Source organism: Mesoplodon mirus, assembly GCF_964341445.2.
Source record: "Mesoplodon mirus genome assembly, chromosome: 1".
Taxonomy (NCBI): domain Eukaryota; kingdom Metazoa; phylum Chordata; class Mammalia; order Artiodactyla; family Ziphiidae; genus Mesoplodon; species Mesoplodon mirus.
The window spans coordinates 36,594,583-36,614,114 of NC_138976.1; the positions used below are offsets into that span (position 1 = coordinate 36,594,583).

The 19,532-nt window shown below is 37.6% G+C and overlaps 1 protein-coding gene across 4 annotated transcripts in view; it reads right to left on the minus strand.

Moving 5' to 3' along the window:
* ECPAS (Ecm29 proteasome adaptor and scaffold) overlaps nt 1–19,532 on the minus strand; it is a 104,443-nt gene that overhangs the window by 39,831 nt on the left and 45,080 nt on the right. For all 4 annotated transcript variants that reach the window (XM_082623145.1, XM_082623143.1, XM_082623142.1 and 1 more), the window contains 12 exons: nt 16,850–16,931; nt 13,973–14,092; nt 11,944–12,029; nt 11,636–11,714; nt 9,502–9,551; nt 8,412–8,478; nt 8,196–8,318; nt 5,621–5,724; nt 5,098–5,221; nt 3,380–3,460; nt 1,707–1,932; nt 1,181–1,272 (listed from right to left, as the gene is read on the minus strand). In XM_082623145.1, coding sequence (XP_082479271.1) covers nt 1,181–1,272; nt 1,707–1,932; nt 3,380–3,460; nt 5,098–5,221; nt 5,621–5,724; nt 8,196–8,318; nt 8,412–8,478; nt 9,502–9,551; nt 11,636–11,714; nt 11,944–12,029; nt 13,973–14,092; nt 16,850–16,931 — 1,234 coding nt within the window. The remainder of the gene's footprint in view (nt 1–1,180; nt 1,273–1,706; nt 1,933–3,379; nt 3,461–5,097; nt 5,222–5,620; nt 5,725–8,195; nt 8,319–8,411; nt 8,479–9,501; nt 9,552–11,635; nt 11,715–11,943; nt 12,030–13,972; nt 14,093–16,849; nt 16,932–19,532) is intronic.

Genomic DNA, 19,532 nt, shown 5'->3' on the forward strand with positions numbered 1-19,532 from the left:
TAGCACAAAAGGTATACAAAACTATATGAGCCAGACCTGTAATAAAAAAGATTATTCACTATTTATCTGAACTTCAAGTTTAACTGAGTATCTTGCTTTTTTTTTTTTTTTTTTTTTTTTTTTGCGGTATGTGAGCCTCTCACTGTTGTGGCCTCTCCCGTTGCGGAGCACAGGCTCCGGACCCGCAGGCTCAGCGGCCATGGCTCACGGGCCCAGCCGCTCCGCGGCATGTGGGATCCTCCCAGACCGGGGCACAAACCCATGTCCCCTGCATCAGCAGGCGGACTCTCAACCACTGCGCCACCAGGGAAGCCCAGTTTCTTGCATTTTTATTTGCTAAACCTGGTAACCCTTTTGGTGTGACCATGGGACAAAAATACTCTCCAACATGGCCGGTGGGAGTGTGAAATGGAACTACTCATATGCAGGATGTGCATTATCTATTAAAATTGCATCCATGTGTCCTCAATTCCACTTCTGGGGAATCTATCTAAAAATATACCCACTCATATTCAAAATGATGGATTGTTCATTGCAGAAGACTGGAAGTACCCTAAATGACCATCAATAAGGACCTACAATAAATTATGGCACACTCATGCAGTGGAAAACAATGAAGTTATTAAAACAAAGAGGATGTTCTCTCTGTAGTTATATAGGAATAACTCCTTGTTCTAACGCTAAGCGAAAGAAGGTACAAAACAGTGTGAAAAGTATAATACCCTTTTGTGTGAAAAAAGGAAGAAAAATCAAAAATGCTAATTTCATTTGTGTGTATATGCATAAGTAAACTCTAGAAGGGACACCATATACAAATAAGTGATAACCTATGCATGTCTGTCAGGTGAGAGAGGAAGAGGCAGGAAGGTGAAGGGATCTGGGTAGCTGAGAGACTATGCAAAGGAGACGTCTTACATAATTGTTTACTTAAATTATACTTTTAAAACAGAAAAATAATTTTTTCTCACTTATAAGACTCTCAATTCATCTCCCCCTCTCACCTAAATGGATCACTGCAATACATGGACCTACATGTTTCCCAGTAAGTGTTTAATGATGAGAGTTTCAAAATGACCTAAAGGCAGAAAAGGCCACAGAAACACTGGTAGGAAGGCGACATCATGAGATCAAAGTTTAAAATATAAAGAATCAAAAAGAAATACACATGCACAGGATATACCTTAATCCATTCGGTTTTGTCTACAAATTTGGTAGCCAGCTTTTCCGGATACACTGAGACAGCTTCCAATAGACAGTACATGACTGGCAAACCTAAATAAGAAGGAATTCAGAACCATTCTGATTTCAAGAAAAGCAATAAACGTACAGGGATCACTAAATTCCTTTAAAGCATAAGGCTACAGCTTTAGGAGGCATTCCCCAGTTTTACAAAACAAAAGTTAACCTAAATACAGTATGTGATTCAATACAGCAAATTTACAGACTTATTGTCTATAAAAAGATGCCCTGTTCTTCACACCCACTTGCAAAGTAAAAATATATTACCTATTGTTCAGCATTTCTTTCTGAAAAGAGAAATAGTGTATCAAAGATGAACTCAGGAAAGTTTAGAAAAGAAACAGAGATTCATGTTCAGTTGTAGGAGAGAAGACAGAAAATAATTTTGCTATAAATTCTCAGCTGAGTTTAAAATTAGATTTTTGTTTAAGTGCTTTAGTATAATCCTCAGCGTCATGACCTCCTACCTCCAACACCTGCTAACAGCTGCTGAAGCAGGCCGATGTAGATCTGAACAGGGTTGGTTTCCCCACTCTTGGAAGAAGACGAGGAGGGTATTGCCTGGCTGCCCGACATTAAAGTCCGTATATAGCGTCCAATGGCTGGGGCGTGATCTTGCATATCAGCCAGACTCTGAGAGGTGGGCACCACTCCCGCACTGTGAGCCAGGCACATGCGCAAGTACAGGACTATCTATAGACAGAAGGAAGAAGGACACCAGAGAAGCGTCTCAAAAAATCAAGGCAGGGGGGCTTCCCTGGTGGCGCAGTGGTTGAGAGTCCGCCTGCCGATGCAGGGGACACGGGTTCGTGCCCCGGTCCGGGAAGATCCCACATGCCACGGAGCAGCTGGGCCCGTGAGCCATGGCCGCTGAGCCTGCACGCCCGGAGCCTGTTCTCCGCAACGGGAGAGGCCACAACAGTGAGAGGCCCACGTACCGCAAAAAAAAAAAATCAAGGCAGGGGCTTCCCTGGTTGCGCAGTGGTTGGGAGTCCGCCTGCCGATGCAGGGGGCGCGGGTTCGTGCCCTGGTCCGGGAGGATCCCACATGCCATGGAGCGGGCTGGGCCCGTGAGCCATGGCCACTGAGCCTGTGCGTCCGGAGCCTGTGCTCCGCAGCGGGAGAGGCCACAGCAGTGAAAGGCCCGCGTACCACAAAAAAAAAAAAAAAAAAAAAAAAAATCAAGGCAGGAGATGTTCTTCAAAGTGACAGTTCCCAACTTTGATTCCCCACCTTCCTTCATAAAGCTATTCAAAACCCTCACAGAAGCTGGAAAACACGACTCAACATGTGAACTGAAATTACCACAATGGAGCAGAATTTATATAACCAGCTTTTATAATCCAAAGAGTGCATTTTAACAGAGTTTAATGGAGTTAAAACACGAACTCCACTTTTAAAGTCTAAAATATAACAAGGAAAATCATTATTTTTTTTTAAAGATGTGTGTGCATGTATGTGAGAGAGACAGACACTGGGCAGAAACCCAGGACCAATGATCTGTTCCTGTGGAACTTGAGCTGCATTTAATCTCCACTGACATGAGAATTTGAGAAAATGGGTTCAAATCATCTACAGAAGAGTAGCTACGACGTCATTAAAAACCTCTGACATAAATTAGCTACTAAGGAGTCCTCTGGAAGCTCTTTCCTTGACAGCTAGAACAGGACAGGCCGTAATTTCATCGTGGGTCTTCTTACTCACTCTGAACAAGATTATCTCTTGGCATTTAATTAGTGCAAGTCAATGACTAAAACAATAGAATTTCCCTTAGTAAATGAGATAAATTAATCTAATTCTCCAACCTTCAAAACTGGATAATCGAAATAACCTCAATATATTGTTGGCTTTAAAATTCAAATCTAATTTGCTGTAAATTCCCAATAGCAATCAATGCAGAGCATCTATTTCCTTCACGAAGAGAATCTCACTGAGATAAATGTATTTCTAGACTCCACTATGATTTAAAATAATACCAATTACTAAGTACTGTTTTCCTAATAAACAACCTGGTATAAAACAATGACGTCACTATATGGGTTTACCTAGAACACAAAAAATTCACGGTCATCTCTTTGACTGTGACATTACTGTTAAGAACCTTTAGCGAAAGCAAAATAGAAATATATGTCAGTCCTACCTCTCCAAAGGCTGCTGGGTTAAATGGAAGGACAGTGGTCCCAGTCATGTACTTGGCTGGCGTTTTCATTCGATGGGAAGCCTAATAAAAATAAACCCCAAAAATCAATTACTGGAAAGCACGTGTACCCTTTCTCAACTCAAAAATAACTGTATTTCTAGCTACATTATTGCCTGCTACTGTTTTTTTTCTAGTCAAAACATTTTTCCATTAACCATGCTTGATCGTGCATGGACCTCAAACCCTAAGTTACAGATGTGTTACCTTCTAACTGGCTTGTTTAAAAAAAAATAAACCTGGGCTTCCCTGGTGGTGCAGTGGTTGAGAGTCCGCCTGCCGATGCAGGGGACACAGGTTCGTGTCCCGGTCCGGGAAGATCCCACATGCCGCTGAGCCTGCACGTCTGGAGCCTGTGCTCCACAACGGGAGAGGCCACAGGAGTGAGAGGCCCGCGTACCGCAAAAAAAAAAAAAAAAAAAAAAAAAAAAAAAAAAAAGAATAAACCTATAAATCAACTATACTTTAAAAAGAAAGGAAAAAAGAAAAAAGCTGCAAAGATGACACAGTAGCAAGTAAAAAATATAAAATAAAATAAAAAGAATAAACCTACTCCAGGCATCTACTGACCGTCACCCCAGGGCGCTGCATGCCAGTTATTTTCATTAATAATAGAGGCAGAAGGAGAATGTTAGCACAAAAGCATCTCTGCCCACAAATATGACAGTGTTATGGAGAAGAGAATCATGGCTGCTACATACTGACCTCCAGCACCCTTAAGATGTCTATCTAAGCAAAAAGCTAAGACCACCAGTAGAGGTGAAAGGCTGTAAGGTATCCCCCCAGCACACTAAGAGAAACATCAATGTAAAAAGTAGGATAGTGTCAGGGTGGGGGGTCATGACTGTCAATACTCTGATCTACCAGCAAAAACAGGAGACTTGCAAAAGCAGATGCAATGCTCTCTTATGATCATGGTGGAAAAAGTCTGAACTGCTCCCTGAAGCATTCTTAAACTTATGCTGCCCTAAATAGTGCCCTTAAAAATAAAGAAGATATATTTTAAGCATGTCATGCCAAGGGGAAAAATTTTAACCACAGCCAATAAAAATAATGGTACAAATGAACTTATTTACAAAACAGAAATAGAGTCACAGTTGTAAAAAACAAACTTATGGTTACCAGGAGGGAAAAGGGGGGAAGGGATAAACTGGGAGATTGGGATTGACATATACCCACTACTATATATAATATAGATAAATAATAAGGACCTACTGTATAGCACAGGGAACTCTACTCAATACTCTGTAATGACCTATATGGGAAAAGAATCTAAAAAAGAGTGGATGTATGTTTATGTATAACTGATTCACTCTGCTGTACAGCAGAAACTAACACAACAGTGTAAATCAACTATACTCCAATAAAAATTTTAAAAATACTAATAATAAAAAATAAAATAAACACAGCCAAAATGTTGAAAAACATAAAAGGAATTGTAAGTAATTTAGATTTGGGCAAAACAGATTAATTACATTTGAGATTTATATTTTTCTCCTCACTTCGTACCTTCCTCTTATTGTATTAACATTGTTAGAAACTTTACTAACTATTCAACATTTAGTGATTAGCATTTTAAAATGTGTCACCTAAAAAAATGTAAGTTTATTTTCATCATTCACTATATGACTTAAACTATTAACTGAAGTTAAATACCATACCTTTTCCTGGATATAATATACCATTTCTGGAAAAGATGGCATCTGCTTAGAAGCACTTTCTTTTCTGTTTCTACCAGGAAGACACCTTAAAACTCGTTGTGCCTCTCCATGAACTTCCTCCCGTCTTTCAGAAAGATAAATAAGAAACATAAATAAATTTCACCAACTGGAGAATGATCATATGAAGACTAAGAACAGCAATTTTATTTGTCATCTGTCTTAAATATATTTTTGGCTATCTATGCAAAGAGGCATAAAATACATGATAAGCAATCGCTTCTTTTTGGAAATTTCATTAGATGTGGAGAGTCATGTGGCTTTCATCTTTGAATTTTACCCACAGGAAAAAACAAGACAGGGTATGACTACAGGTCTATGTATTGTATCAAGGGAGCCATACTTTTAACTCTAATAAATTGCTCCTAAATTCCACAGACGAACACTGCAAACAACATAAATTTTATTCAATTTTCAACTAAATTTTAAATGAACCCAAATTCAAATTAACACCTTTGAAACTTACGGATCTCCTGCAGCTAATAAGAGCAAATATCTGGACGGTATATGATCTGAGGGAAACACCGTGCTGGCAAATTTCACAGCCACTTGTCGAACTTGAACTTCAGGCTATTTGACACATAAACGTACAAACACACACACACACACACAAATTAAAAAAAAAAAAAGAATTCAATTACCAACAACTCATTCCAGTCGAGTCATTTTAATTGTAAACAATCAAAATTTAAGTTGATATTTCAATAAATATATCTAAATAAATAAAACATCATTTAGTCAAGATCTTTAATCATGTTGTTTAAAAGTCTTTGGACAATGACATTATTTAAAGAATACTATTATGATCTAAGAGGATGCTCCAAGTAGAGCAGGAAACCCCACCAAGACCATAACCATAATCTCTCTGTAGATGTACATCCTCAGCCCAACCATCAGACCAAGGTCACTGTGGCAGTTTCTAGCCACCACCTCTGCTTCTCCAACTCTTAAACTCTCAGTCACATGAGTGAAATTCAGATATTTTGCAGGGAACACAAACAGAGCTTACTTGGAATCCCTACAAATTTAAAGCAAAATACCACCAACGCTTTCAGATTAGCTCTTAAATTAAAACTGACTCCAAAGCAAAGCTTCAACTACATAAATATATCCAATTAACTTAAATAGATTAACACTGTAATCTATGAATAGGAAGTTCAACCAGAAAAGCAATTGTAGAGTCTACTGATGCTTAAGCTTTATTCTCAGGTATCTTCCCGCTGGGTCATTCCTCCAGTCACAACATAAGTGAGATGAGAGATGCTTAGAAACATGTACTACCTCATTTATTCAGGTGTTCTTGCTCTTTAGCATTTTTGGAGCTACTGTAAAGGGCAATGATATTAAGGACCAGTCTATATGATTTAGCCCAGGGTCTGGCTGCCTTACATGTAGTCTGAGAAAAGAAAATAAATTACCTTTGGCTTTGTAATACTGTTACATGATTTGATCTGCATAAGTATAACCAGCACCCATGTGCATTATACAAGCATTCCATTTCCTTGTATGGTTACCTACAAAAAGTTTTAAGTATTTGACTCTAATGAGCTTCCAAATAAGCCTATACTTCTTTGTCCATGTTATATGATCATGAACCAGGTACACTGAACACCAAGAGCATTTGACAATGGGTCGCTATATATAATAAGCCTTCTGAGTGTACATAATTATCCTGTCATATTTCAACAGAAACCAGATACCTTCCTGAAGCTTTAATAATTCCTCAATATAAATGTGTTAATAAACATGGCTGAAGACCTAACAAAGACCCAATGCAGCCAAATTTCAGTTAAGATGCAATTCATATTAATCTCACCAATATTTGACATCATTCCCTCTTTAATCTCCCTCTCTACTCCTAGAAATGGAGGACAAAGAACTGACTAAAGCAAATACATAATGTATTATTTTATATTGCATATTATATATCATGTATACATATGTGTATATAACCACAGATATTAAAAATTCTCCTGCAGGGCTTCCCTGGTGGCGCCATGGTTGAGAGTCCACCTGCCGATGCAGGGGACACGGGTTCGTGCCCCAGTCTGGGAAGATCCCACATGCCGCAGAGCGGCTGGGCCCGTGAGCCATGGCCACTGAGCCTGCGCGTCCAGAGCCTGTGCTCCGCAACGGGAGAGGCCACAGTGGTGAGAGGCCCGCGTACCGAAAAAAAATAATAATAAAATTTCTCCTGCAAACTCCCATGGCAGGCAAATGAAGAGGACTAGAGGGAAGAAGAGTATGTATGATGGTACTGGCTTACTTCCTACAGACTCATTTTGATCCATAAATTGTGTCTTTCTTTCCTTCTGCTTTTCTCCCCCAATGTTACCTACAGAACTCTACCTCAGTGAACTGTAGTGCTCAGCTACCACTTAAAACAAACACTTGCAACTGGTAGAGCATGATATTAAGAACAGTTTTCCAACAAGGAAGGCTTTAAACATAAGGCCTCTGTGAATATCACTACTCCTTCTTCCCTAAAATCAGATTGCAATAACGAAGAATTAAAAACAGATCATAAATCACAGTCCAAGTGAAAGCAAATATTCCTCTTCATTATAGAGAGTTAAGGCAAAAGGCAATTCAAATTTTGATCTTAAAAATGTAGGACTTCCCTGGTGGCGCAGTGGTTAAGAATCCGCCTGCCAATGCAGGGGACACGGGTTCGAGCCCTGGTTGGGGAAGATCCCACATGCCACGGAGCAACTAAGCCCGTGTGCCACAACTACTGAGCCTGCACTCTAGAGCCCGTGAGCCACAACTACTGAGCCCATGAGCCACAACAACTGAAGCCCATGCGCCTAGAGCCCGTGCTCCACAACAAGAGAAGTCACCGCAATAAGAAGCCCACACACCGCCATGAAGAGTAGCCCCCGCTTGCTATAACTAGAGAAAGCTTGCACGCAGCAACGAAGACCCAATGCAGCCATAAATAAATAAATTAAAAAAAAAAAACTGAGAGCTTAAAAAATGTTTAAAAAAAAATGTAAAATGCACATACCACCAGCCATTGTAGTTCACATAGTTGGACCTACCTTTATTAAGTACGAAGCCACAAGTGCCTCCATGAGAGTCCGCTGTGCTCCTTCCAAAGTACTATAAGCTCCAACCATCATGGACAGTGCTTCCTGAATAGCGAGTCGTGTCTCGGGCTCTTCCTATGAAGATGATAAAAACAGTGTTTCCCTCCCTGTTGGGTTTCCAAGTGAGCATCCAAACAGAAAGCATACACTTGTCAGGTCTTTCCCTACCTTACATAGGGCTTCAAAAAGCTGCTGCACAAGAGCTATATCCTTAGTGAATAAATGGGGCATTCGACTGTAAGAGAATATGAGGTCATCATTACTATCAAAAATTTCCATAAGATGGAAAAGAAAAAGAAACTAAACACAAACTTTCCTAAACTTGCACTTTCACTTCTGAACCATGTGAGCATCACTGGATTACCTCCCCCAAAGAACCAAACACTTTTTAAAGTAAATATTTAATTCTTCAACTGTCTAATAATGTAATTCTAGATTAATATACCTATTATCCAGATATTCTCACTAGAATATTCCATGCATTCAGTTAACATTTCTGATTTTAAAATAAAGAAAGTAGAGGAGACTAAATGCTATTTAAACTAATGACTCTGGTGACAAGGAGCTTTGTCACTTCATGCCAACACACAAGGGACAAGGTTTGTTGACAACCCTATGCTGTATCAGCTGATCTGAAGTGGCTGTCTTCTGAGTCCCCAGACTCCTTCCCTACACAGTGCAGAAGAGCAAGACCCAGTCTACACAGGCCAACACAGAGCCTGTGCCAGGGTGTAAGCAGCACCTCCTACCACTGAGGATGCTGCTCCTCTATCTCCCTGCTCTGAAATACAGTGAAGGAAGAGGAAACAAGGAGGAACTGGGTGCAGGAAACCATACTAAGCAGAAGAAAAAAAATCCAACTTTGGAAACAGGGCCACTCAGAATCATAATATAATGCTATCAGAAAAGAGAATCACTAGAAAAACTCTTGATTATAGAGGTTATAAACACTGGTAGTAAGTAGCAACAAGAACACTTAAGGTCAATCAAATGTCTCTAGGGTACAAGAAAACTGTAACACATTATGACACAATCCAGTTCAAAATCTCATTTCAAGACTGCCATTTAATGTGGTAACACATCTTCAGATGTAAGTTAAAATGTCTCACATTCATTATCCTTCTACAAGGAGGACATTTCTAAACAACCTATGACCCTTTCAGAATCATAACAAATTTATTCTCCATCCATTATTAAATGCCACAATTTTTCTTAGTTTACCAACAGGATATCTCTCACTGAAAAAGAGTTTACTCACCTGGAGAGTTTTCCAACAGCTGAATATGCCATTGACAGTAGCTTAGGGTCCTTGAAATTAAGGGAAAAAAAAAGAAAAGAACAAAAAGCAGACAGAACAAAAAACACGTAAACAGCAAAACCTTTTTGCTGCAATTAAATGTATTATTTTACTCCTTGTTAAACCTAGGTCTCACCCTGCCTAACTATGTGATATCAGCATCTGAACAAAACAAATAAAAATGTCCAAACCCAGATTGCATCACACTACTAAAAGGAAAAACAAAACTTTACCTCCCCAACTTACTCCAAAAGGAAAATGCAGTGGTCATATATGAAAAGGTTCTCTTAGCTGGTGCTAAGTGCAGGATAGTTTCAATACTATATAACCTGCAAATACCAAAATTCACCACCAACGTACTAGGAAAACAGCTTAACTTATTAGAAAATTCACCTGCCCAACAGGCTAGGATCCACTCTCTCTCACCCAAAATTGTAGTAAGCTGGGGAGCAACTGTCTAAAAATCTGCACCATAGGAAACAGCTTCTTCTCATATCTTCCACCATAAAAAATTAAAGGGATCATAGTATTCGGGTGAGTTAACGAGGTTCCCACTCAAGATACAGATAGAATTTTACGTGGTTTTATGAAAACCAATAGTCTGACATTACTTAGAACATAGTAACACTTCCATGAGCTGAAGTTTATACATTTAACATAGGATTCACACACCTACATGGCCACTCTTACAGACTCATCTGTTGGGAAGACAGGCAGTGTCATCTGGAGGTAAAAGGATTACAGCCCTGTAGTTTATCTGGCCTCTCTAACCTATCTTCAAATATACAGTTCCTCCCCTAGAAGCCCCAAAGCATTTTTATTTCTACCAACCATCCAAAGAATCTGACTACGCCATAAAAATAATCTGAAAGTTTCCCAAGGCCTTAAGAACCATGCAAGCTCTATTCAATCAACAGAAGAAGACAGGAGAGTCAGGCCTAACACTGCCCCAAAGCACAGCTGCACAACAAATGAATAGCTCTTCATTAATAATATCTACTAATATGCCTTTACTGTGCTGAATAATTTACATGAATTATCTCATTTAATCTTCACAATAATCCAATGAAGTGATACTATTATCCTCATTTTTCTGATAAAGAACAGAGGTCCAAAGAATTTAAGTAACTCACCAAGGAACAAAACTAGAATTCAAACTCAATTCTAAATCCAAATGGCAAAATACTGGTCACTGTACTAATGCAAACATGCATTCATGTTTAGCTAAGACTTAGGAAGAAATACTAACTAGAGTTCTTGAAACCTTACCTTTTTTAGCAAATTCCCCTGAAATACTAGAAATGGTAGGAGTGATACAGCAAGGAAAAACAGGATTTGAAAATCTACAATCCAAGGAATCCTCATTCCACTTAGCTTAAGGAATCAAAAATTTACTGAATGCATGTTCTGACAGAGTTTGTTTGTTTGTTTTATCATCTTTATTGGAGCATAATTGCTTTACAATGGTGTGTTAGTTTCTACTGTATAACAAAGTGAATCAGCTATATGTCCACATATATCCCCATATCTCCTCCCTCTTGCGTCTCCCTCCCACCGTCCATCTCCCACCCCTCTAGGGGATAAAAAGCACCGAGCTTGTGCTATGTGGCTGCTTGTGCTATGTGGCTGCTTCCCACTAGCTATCTATTTTACATTTGGTGGTGTATTTGGTAGTCTGACAGAGTTTTGAATCAATAAAATCTCAGCCCCTAAGAATTAACACTGTTTCTCAAAACAAGCAAATCCAAATAGACCTATATGGAAATAAATCATAAAGTAAAATTTACTTCTTTTCATTCCATTTTTGCACAGTGCCTAAAAGTAACATAAAAGGTACTAGCTTTTTAAAATGTTATTTAAAGAAATGATAAGACAACCTCAAGATCCGTATCAGTTTTTAATACTTATTTCAAAAAAAAAGGGCAAAAGATGGTGGTAATTTCTGAAATTTGCACCACTTCAATTAAAAATGTTAAGAAATGATGGAACAACAGCAAACTTTAACTATATCAACATACAGACCAGCAAAGTTTATAACAGAAAATACTTTAAAATATAAAATGTTAACAAAAATTTAAAAAAACAAGTCACTTACTTCTTTATATTCATTGATTAGCTTGGTGAGGCCATTCAAAAGCATTGGACCTAATGGCTTAATCTTGATTTCTGGACAGCTTTTTGAAAAAATAACACATACAAAGCAAGATATAAGAATCTCATAATTACGAATCTTTTCAGATTATTAGTTAAAATAGAGACATAACTGAAGTAAATTTAAATAATCTATCAAAATATGAAATATTTTAAGATAAGCAAACAAGATTTCTTTCTAGGTAAGATATACTTGCATCACTTCATCACTCCAACAGCTTGAGAACTTTATAAATAGTTCAAAAAACTTACATTACACAAATGTGATGCACAAATTGCAGGGATAATGTTCTTAATTTTGAATTTGTATTTGTACCAAAGAGTCCATCATACACCACCTATGAAAAAAGAACAACGACAAGAATACCAATTAACAAGAACAGCAATTTACTATCTTCAAATACTATTAAGGATTCAATCAAGAGTAGGTCTTTTGCACTACACCTTGTTCTTCAAAATTAATGCAGTTCTCTTTCATACAAATATTTTAGCTGACGGCCTTAGGAAGCCAATCAGTAGCTTCAATTAACAGTCTGTGGAGTAACAACAAACACAATGGTAGATGTTACAAGTCTGCAAAATTTGTGGGGCTACCACTAGAAAGCAACACAGAGTTCACGCTGCAGTGGGCTGCCACTCTCACGCAGGGGCCATGAGCAGAGAAGATTATTTTGGGGGTATTAGGTTTCTTAATTACACGTGGACTCATTTTGAAAACATAAATAACTACAAATAAAGTGTACACCTACAGGATGTCTATGAATATTCTGCCACAAACTTCTAGCTGCTTATTATATAATGTAGTGTTACTACAACCAAATTTTCTGAACCAAAATTATCAAAACACTGTCAGGGAAACAGTGCCTGGAAAGTGAAATGGAAGAAGCTCTGTGATTATTTTATGTTTATGGAAACACAGAACAGAGTACTTGAAATCAGTCAAATATTAGAGAGCCAGATACTGGGAATAAAAGTTGTATCACCTAAACGGAGGAAGCAGCCACTTAAACAAATAAGCCTTAAGAGGGAGAGATGTGAAGGCAGAAGCCAATGTCTACCACACACATACAGTGAGCAAGAGGACAGTGTTCTTACTTTGGGACTGAAAGAGATGAGAGGCAGGAAATGGAAACACTTCAGATAGGAAGGGGCACACCAGAGCAAATCCTGAAACTGGAGTAGATGTTTACCAGGCTACAGTGGGGAGGGCCACTATGCCAGGAGTGGAGACACAGAGCCATGAAAACAGCATACTTAAACAGCAACAATCTCTGTTGGAGCATAAGGTACAGGGCAAGGGTATGGTGAGATACGAGACCAGAAGGGAAGTAACTGCTGCCCTTCCACCATTTACTGAGAACTTGCTAACTGAATGAGTACTAGCCACCCTGCTCTAAAGCTTCTACCTGCTAACCCACTCAGTCTTTACAACATTGCTATGAGGTAGCTGTATCATTACATCCATTTTACAGATTTTTTTTTTATGTTTAAAGAAAAACAGGAAAAGCCCTGAGTTTTATTTAAGATCAAAAGTAAGTAACTAATGACAAAATTATGCTCAAATGAATCTGTCTCCAGAGCTGAGCTGGTCATGACTTGGACCAAAAGGCAAGAGCTTTTCCGGAGGGGCTCACATCCCACACCAACAGAGGACAAGAGTTTCCAACTGCAAAAATAACTCTGGTGGCAACACACAAAACAGACTGGCTGTGGGGAAGACTAGAGGCAGGGCAACAAGGAAGACGACTGTGGCAAGCAGAACAACAAGTGACAATCCTCATTAACATCAGCATTCGGCAGACGGGGGTGAAGACACTGCGGCAGCAGCATCCAGAGGCTGTGGCCACTGCCCTCCCGAGGGAGTCCCGTCAAGGATGACTCGTTTTTCCACCTACGTGACCAAGTTTCTGGTGCTACCATTTTTGGAAAAAAGCCACTCAGAAAAGCACTAGTTTGAAAGGAATTATCACCATACTTTTAGGGTGAATGGTAACCATATACAGCATATATTCTATAATAAAAATTTATAATATATATTATATATACTATATATTTATATATAATAAAATATATATTAATATATTAATAAAATATATTTTTATTATAGCTATAATTAAAAAGTATTTTCTGCAGCTAAACTTGAGAGAGAAAAAAGAAATCTCATTAACCTTGTTATACATATCAACCTACCTCCTGAATATCCATTAACACAGTTCTTTGTCTAGTTAAACAAACATGAAAGTTGTAAACAGGCCATTTTTCTCTGGAAAGAATGAGTTACCTGAATGTTAGCCGGGAACGTTTCAGCAGCTTGTCTAGAACGAAGGAGGTGGGGGACAATCTTTAACTTAACCCTTGTACTGACTGGGTCCCTTTTCAGCTCTGGCTTCAGAACTGCTCCCTGTTGAAAACATGTGTGATTATAACTCAGCACTTCAAAATTATTGTGAATTGAAAAAAATCATGAGAGATCATCTAAATCAATGGTCGCTCAAACTTTTGTTTCAGGATCCCTTTATACTCTTAAAAATTACTGAAGCTTCCGAAGAGCTTTTGTTTATACTGAATACCTATCAATATTTAATATACTAGAAATTAAAACTGAAAATATTTTAAGTACTTATTCACTTAAAAATATTAAACCCATTATATACTTTCATAAATAACGTATTTTTAAGAAAAATAAAAAACTATATTTTCCAAAACAAAAAACTGCACTGAGACAGTGGCGTTGTTTTATATTTTCTGTAAATCTCTTCACTGTCCACCTTAATAAAAGAAAGCTGGATTCTTATATCTTTGTCAGCATTTAATTTGTTGTAATATGTTGTTTTAAGTATGTTAAAAAAAACAGCTTCACAAAGATATGTGACTGGAAAAGTGGGGATGATTTCAGCCTTTTCAGATAATTACAGATATTTGATGCCACCCTCAAACTTGATATGCAATAGGTTCTTAAAGGTTAACTGCCATGTAGATTTGAAACCATATCAAGGGAACATCTGCATACTGTTCTACTAAATTCCACCAGTCTCTCTGCATACTGAATGGCTCCCTTACCCTGTATGCTTCTGTAACATCACTGGTCATTTGGAAAATACTGGCTCACCGAGTTAAGCAAATATTTCATTATAAAACATCCACGCACACACCCAAAAATCACATTAATATCATGACCAATCTCATCAGAAAAGTCTGTAAGCACTGACAAGCTGTCAAGCTCATCGTGATGAATACAAATTTCCCAAAATTCTAGCTTTTGCTTAAAAGCTCAACTTTCATCTTTGCCAATAAAGCATGTTAACTGCTTTCTTGAAGCCTCATTTTTTCATTTTAAAAGAGAAAATACATGCCAAATACCCATCTCAATAACTAGAGTTTGCCTCTCTACTCTTTTTTTTAAATAAATTTATTTTTATTCATTTATTTTTGGCTGTGTTGGGTCTTCATTGCTGCACGTGGGCTTTCTCTAGTTGCGGCGAGCAGGGGTTACTCTTCGTTGCGGTGCGCGGGCTTCTCATTGTGCTGGCTTCTCTTGTTGCGGAGCATGGGCTCTAGGCATGCAGGCTTCAGTAGTTATGGCTAACGGGCTCTAGAGCACAGGCTCAGTAGTGGTGGCGCACGGGCTTAGTTGCTCCACAGCATGCAGGATCTTCCTGGACCAGGGCTCGAACCCATGTCCCCTACATTGGCAGGCGGATTCTTAACCCCTGCGCCACCAGCGAAGCCCAGTTCTTAGTTTTTTAAGGAACCTCCATATTGTTTTCCATAGTGGCTGTATCAGTTTACATTCCCACCAACAGTGCAGGAGGGTTCCCTTTTCTCCACACGCTCTCCAGCATTTATTGTTTGTAGATTTTTTGATGATGGTCATTCTGACCGGTGTGAGGTGATACCTCATTATGGTTTTGATGTGCATTTCTCTAATGGTTAGTGATGTTGAGCATCCTTTCATGTGTTTGTTGGCAACCTGTATATCTTCTTTGGAGAAATGTCTATTTAGGTCTTCCACCCATTTGTGGATTGGGTTGTTTGTTTTTTTGATATTGAGCTGCATGAGCTGCTTGTAAATTTTGGAGATTAATCCTTTGTCAGTTGCTTCATTTGCAAACATTTTCTCCCATTCTGAGGGTTGTCTTTTGGTCTTGTTTATGGTTTCCATTGCTGTGCAAAAGCTTTTAAGTTTCATTAGGTCCCATTTGTTTATTTTTGTTTTTATCTCCATTTCTCTAGGAGGTGGGTCAAAAATGATCTGGCTGTGATTTATGTCATAGAGTGTTCTGCCTATGTTTTCCTCTAAGAGCTTTATAGTGTCTGGCCTTACATTTAGCTCTTTGATCCATTTTGAGTTTATTTTTGTGTATGGTGTTAGGAAGTGTTCTAATTTCATTCTTTTACATGTAGCTGTCCAATTTTCCCTGGAGCTAATATGATTTTTTAAATAACTATTAATGGTTTAGAAAGCAAACAAATAATCTTGTATGTCCAGGTTTCAACTTGGAACACTTTTAAACACAGTTAACTAAACAGATAACTTATGTTATTAAGCAAACATCTTATTTCCAGAATTCAGAAGAACCCACCTATTGTTCTAGATTCTAGACCACGGGTCAACAAACTACAGCCCATCGGCCAAATCTGGCCTACCATCTATCTTCATAAGGTCTGTGAGTTAAGAGTAGTTTTTACATTTTCAAATGATTTTTTAAAAATCAAAATAATATTTTGTAAAAGTATATTTCATGAAAATAATATGAAATTCAAATTTCAGTAACAATAAAGCCTTACTGGCACACGGCCATGCTCATTCAGTTCTGTTCTGCCTATGGCTGCTTTCATGCTACAGCAGAGTTGAGCAGCTGCAGCCTCAGAACAATATATTCAATAAAGCCTAAAATATCTACAGGAAAAGTTCATTGAGGCATAATCTGGACAATCATTATTTAAGCACCTGAACTGAAAACACCAGATCAGGTAAACAAAGTTACCAGGAGATTTTAATCCACCTAGACTAGTATGGCTTAAAACTAGTATCAATATTTCCTATAGCATAGGTTCAGCTTAAATCAAAATAACCTGGAGAAAATGTTCAAATACATAGAGCCATGTCAATAAAATGCTTTTTATGATGATGTGAGAGTAAACAAAAAGAACCTACCTCTTTTGTCTTCAGTGGTATATCTCCAAGGTATACCTTGTACATCTTATTAATGATGGCAGGATTATTCCAGTCAATCAAGCTACAGAAGGTTTCAACAACGCTTGTTAAAATTATTATTTTTTTCTCCCACTCCAATAATTTCAAAAAATCATAGCCTTAATATGTGTTACCAAAGAAAAATATTATAAACACACAAGTGAAATGGGCAACTGACACTGCAGAAGAGAAGGAAAGGGATTAACTTCTATCAAAGTTAGTTTTCAAACAGAAAAAAAAGTCACTTATCCCACCATGATTCAACGTAAGATAGATCAGTGTATCCAGTGGCCCAATTTGGTACTACTCAAGAAATCTGGACTGTCTTCCACTCTCAGGGCCAATGCCACGGAGCATTCCAACACAGCAGAGCCATACTACACTTGTTCAAAGAGCCCTGAGGCATGATTCTTCTGTTCAGCCACTTGGAAATTCAAAAGTGATACAGAAAGTGACAAAAAACATTTTACCCATTAAAGCCACAACCCTAGGAAGCCTGCAACCCACGGCATTTCTCAAATACCATGGCACTGTGATCCCCAGTATCCCCTCCTTATCTCCCAGCATCCACTTGCAATTTTAGCACCTAATTCTACAGAGCAATCCTGCTGTCCTTAGTCACTAAGACTTATTCCTAATTGGGGACCACAATAAGGTGACTTACTATTGATGGTCACCCACCCTCTGCAGCAGCCCCTGCCAGTCATTTTACAAACCCAGCAATAACACAATCCTGCATTTCACTTGATTAGTGAGATTTAACCATACTCTATTCTCTCTTTTGACAATGATTCTGCTTTCAAACTATGCTGTATTTGTGCAAACATAATTTATCATGCTGCTTTGACTGTTTTTCTAATCCATCTCTTCCTTCATAGCTAATCAATCCACCTCTTGTTTGTATATCCACAATTCCACTAGCCTCAAAGACATTCTATAATTCTACTTATTATTTACCTATATCTTTCCTCAGCTGATTGCTACTAACTAATCCTCAAGCTCCATCTTTGTTTCCTTCCTATAAATACTTCAGGTTTAGAGATTTTTGACAAAACACACACACACTTTAGTAAAACAAACTAAAAACTTAATAGTGATTAACTAATAAGGATAAGGATAATTTTCACTGTTTCTTCTACTTTTCCGCTTGCCACCTTTCTAGTTTTAGTTTTCTGATTACATGCTTGTGAAAATTCAGAAATGAATAACACAGAAAATAAAATTCCTTATAATCTGCACCATAACCCTCTCTATTCCTTTTCAGTAACCACTAACTTAGGTGTATCTTTTTCTAGACTTCTTTCCTATGCATGTAAAATAGTTGGATGGGCATGGCAGGTAGATAAAGAAACAGACGTATCACTTGAAGAGATACTTTTATTTAACAAAATGGGTATCTACATATTGTTCTCAACTCACTTTTTACCTCTTAACAATGTTATGCTATTTTTTGGAAAATACAATTGTTTTAATAGACAAAACCAAAACTAATTAGAATACTTCAGCACCACATTTATAGTTCCAACAATCCAATCTATTGTATGGTGTAAAGAATGGAGTCAGTTCAAACACAATGAGAAGTTTTAAAGGAAGATTTTTTGGAAAACAGAATGGAGGTTCCTCAAAAAACTAAAAAGAGAGTTGCCAGTGAGATCCAGCAATCCCACTGCTGGGCATATATCCCAACAAAACAATAATACAAAAAGATATATGCACCCCTATGTTCACAACAGCACTATTCACAATAGCCAAGATATGGAAACAACCTAAACGTCCATCAACAGATGAATGGATAAAGAAGATGTGGTACATATATACAATGGAATATTACTCAGCTATAAAAAAGAATGAAATAATGCCATTTGCAACCACGTGGATGGACCTAGAGATATCCCATTTTGTTAACTACATTTAGCATTAAAATAAATTCAAAAAAGAACTATTCCATAATTTGATTTTTTTAACAAAGTATCTTCAATTTTTCATGTGTTCTCCAGTCTTTGCACATGTCATTTATTAAAATCAGTACATATATCATTTTCTATTATGCTTTATTCATTTGCCATTACTTGGAGGCAATTTACATGTTGCTTTATTATTTTTATAATTATTTGGGCAGATATATAATATTCCATATAGGTCACATAATTTATTTATTTACCTATTGTGGAAATCTGAATTTGTTTCCTTTTTTTTTGAACAACTATAGGAAATGGTATAATGAATGAATCTGTAACATTTTTCTAAATATAATATTTTTCTTCTTTTGAATGATTCTTAGGTTAAATTCCCAGAAGATTCAGATAAAAGATTGTAAATATTTTTATGATTCATTACCTAATACAAACTACTTTCCAAAAATTATTTCAACTTACAGTGTCAATCAACAGGGTATAAGAATAGCAGTTTCAACAGAAACTTAAATGGAGTAATCAAACGTTGCACAATGTTATTTACCAATGGGTACAAACTGGCATACCACTGTTTTTTTGTGCATGATTTGATTTCTTAAACACAATATTTTCTATGAGTCTATTTACTATATGTATTTCCTCCTGTGTAAATTAAGATCTATTCAACACCTCTTTTCACAGGACCTGATTTTCATCATATTAACCATAATACCTACATATCCTTTATTAAA